Source organism: Corvus brachyrhynchos, unplaced genomic scaffold, assembly GCF_000691975.1.
Source record: "Corvus brachyrhynchos isolate BGI_N302 unplaced genomic scaffold, ASM69197v1 scaffold32, whole genome shotgun sequence".
In the NCBI taxonomy this organism is placed as follows: domain Eukaryota; kingdom Metazoa; phylum Chordata; class Aves; order Passeriformes; family Corvidae; genus Corvus; species Corvus brachyrhynchos.
In genome coordinates this window covers 2,760,398-2,761,958 of record NW_008237919.1, presented here as the reverse complement: position 1 = coordinate 2,761,958, position 1,561 = coordinate 2,760,398, and the positions used below count along the sequence as shown (strand labels likewise).

General features: G+C 36.9%; 1 protein-coding gene across 1 annotated transcript in view; it reads left to right on the top strand.

Annotated features, from left to right (window-relative positions):
• The window catches only part of ZNF277 (zinc finger protein 277), a 45,914-nt gene extending 44,774 nt beyond the window's left edge, over positions 1-1,140 (top strand). The window contains exons 12-13 of the mRNA XM_017733085.1: positions 1-22; positions 794-1,140. Coding sequence (XP_017588574.1) covers positions 1-22; positions 794-986 — 215 coding nt within the window. The 3' untranslated portion in view covers positions 987-1,140. The remainder of the gene's footprint in view (positions 23-793) is intronic.
• The last annotated feature ends 421 nt before the right edge of the window (positions 1,141-1,561 follow it).

The window sequence follows — 1,561 nt, the reverse complement described above, 5'->3', positions numbered from 1 at the left end:
GGTCTACATGGGATCAACCACAGTAAGGGCAAATACATTTCTTCCAGCATTTATACTTTTACTTGATAATTTCTGTGAAACAGTAAGTTGAAAGTTCTGGGGTTTTCCAATGCAACAGTGCCCTGAACTTCCTAACTCTACTGGCCTCAAAACTACTCAGAATTAGAAATCTCTATACAGTCTGAAGATAAAAAGAACATGGGATACTGCTCTGCTGGTTGCATCCACGTATGTCCCCATACGTGGGATGTGTACTTTCAAGTCAGTATGCTAGAGAAGTTGGTTGTTGCAAAATTGTTCTAGAACCAAATCAATCCCCTTCTTTGCATGTCTAATGTAGATATATGCATGATGTCTACCTAACTTTAGGCATCAAAACAAGTTGGCTGTTTACCCATAGTTTTTTCCATGGAAAATAGAGAGAGAGTGTAACAAAACACTGGTTCAGACTCTAAGTAGGCTGTGTGGGTCCAGGGAATGATGCTCTCTACTGGGTGGTAGAGCACAGGGAGTGTTCTAACTCAAACGCCTCAGTTCAGCATTTGTTGCGGGACAAATATGGATCTGTAGTCTCTGTTGTGACATCATTTGGGTGAGGAAATAGGAGGAAGAGCTTGTCTGTTGTCAGCTCTTCTCTGTGACTCTTCTACACTATGCATACCAGTTTTTTTTGGGTATGCTGTTTACTGTCATTCCAGACCAGACTTGCTCGTTTTTCCTTTTTTAAAATTCTAATCTCAGCCTCTCAAACCAGATGTGTAACTGTCTAGTAATCATGTCTTGTTGCTTTCAGGTATTATTTTCCTACCTATGAAAATGATACACTTCTGTGTACACTGTCAGACAGTGAAGATGTGATAACTGAGGATCAAAGTGAAGAAGTGCCTGTTGTAAGTGAAGATATATCCAGTCTAAAAGCTCTCAAACAGAGCAGTGTTTTAAATCAGCTTCTGTGTGAAGAGAACAAGAGTCAGGAGAAATTTTGACCTGGAAGTACACTGGCTGACCTTTAGTGCTGCTTCTGCAAGACAAAAAAACATTCAGTCTTTAAATACTATTGGTATACAGTTAAACTCACAAATATTATTATCACTGGACAAGTATTAGAAAGTGAATGCTAAATAAAAATTTAAGTGTTAACTTTGTTGGTTTATCTTCCTTTAAATTTTAGCTTCATTTTAAAATTGACTGCTTGATTTTCTGCTTAGATCTTCAAATACCATTAGTGTTACTTACAAATTTTTCATCTTTTTTAAAATTTTTCCTGAATAAATCAGAATCTGAGTTCTATTTTAGGGCCACCTTGTGAAAGGTGGGAACAACTGAGACAATGCGTAAAGCCAGTGAGTAAATCTTCTATGTGTTATTGCTGTTAGAGAGCAAACAGAAAATGTAATTCTTGGTCTGGTGTGTGAAGGAAGTTTTGCTATTTTTAACCTTAGACGTTTTAGAAAATGAAAACAAATCTATATATCTCTATTATTAATCATCAATATTTAAGACACATGGTGCCTATTCTGAAAACTAACTCAGAAACATCAGTAAAGCTCTGCCTGTCCCA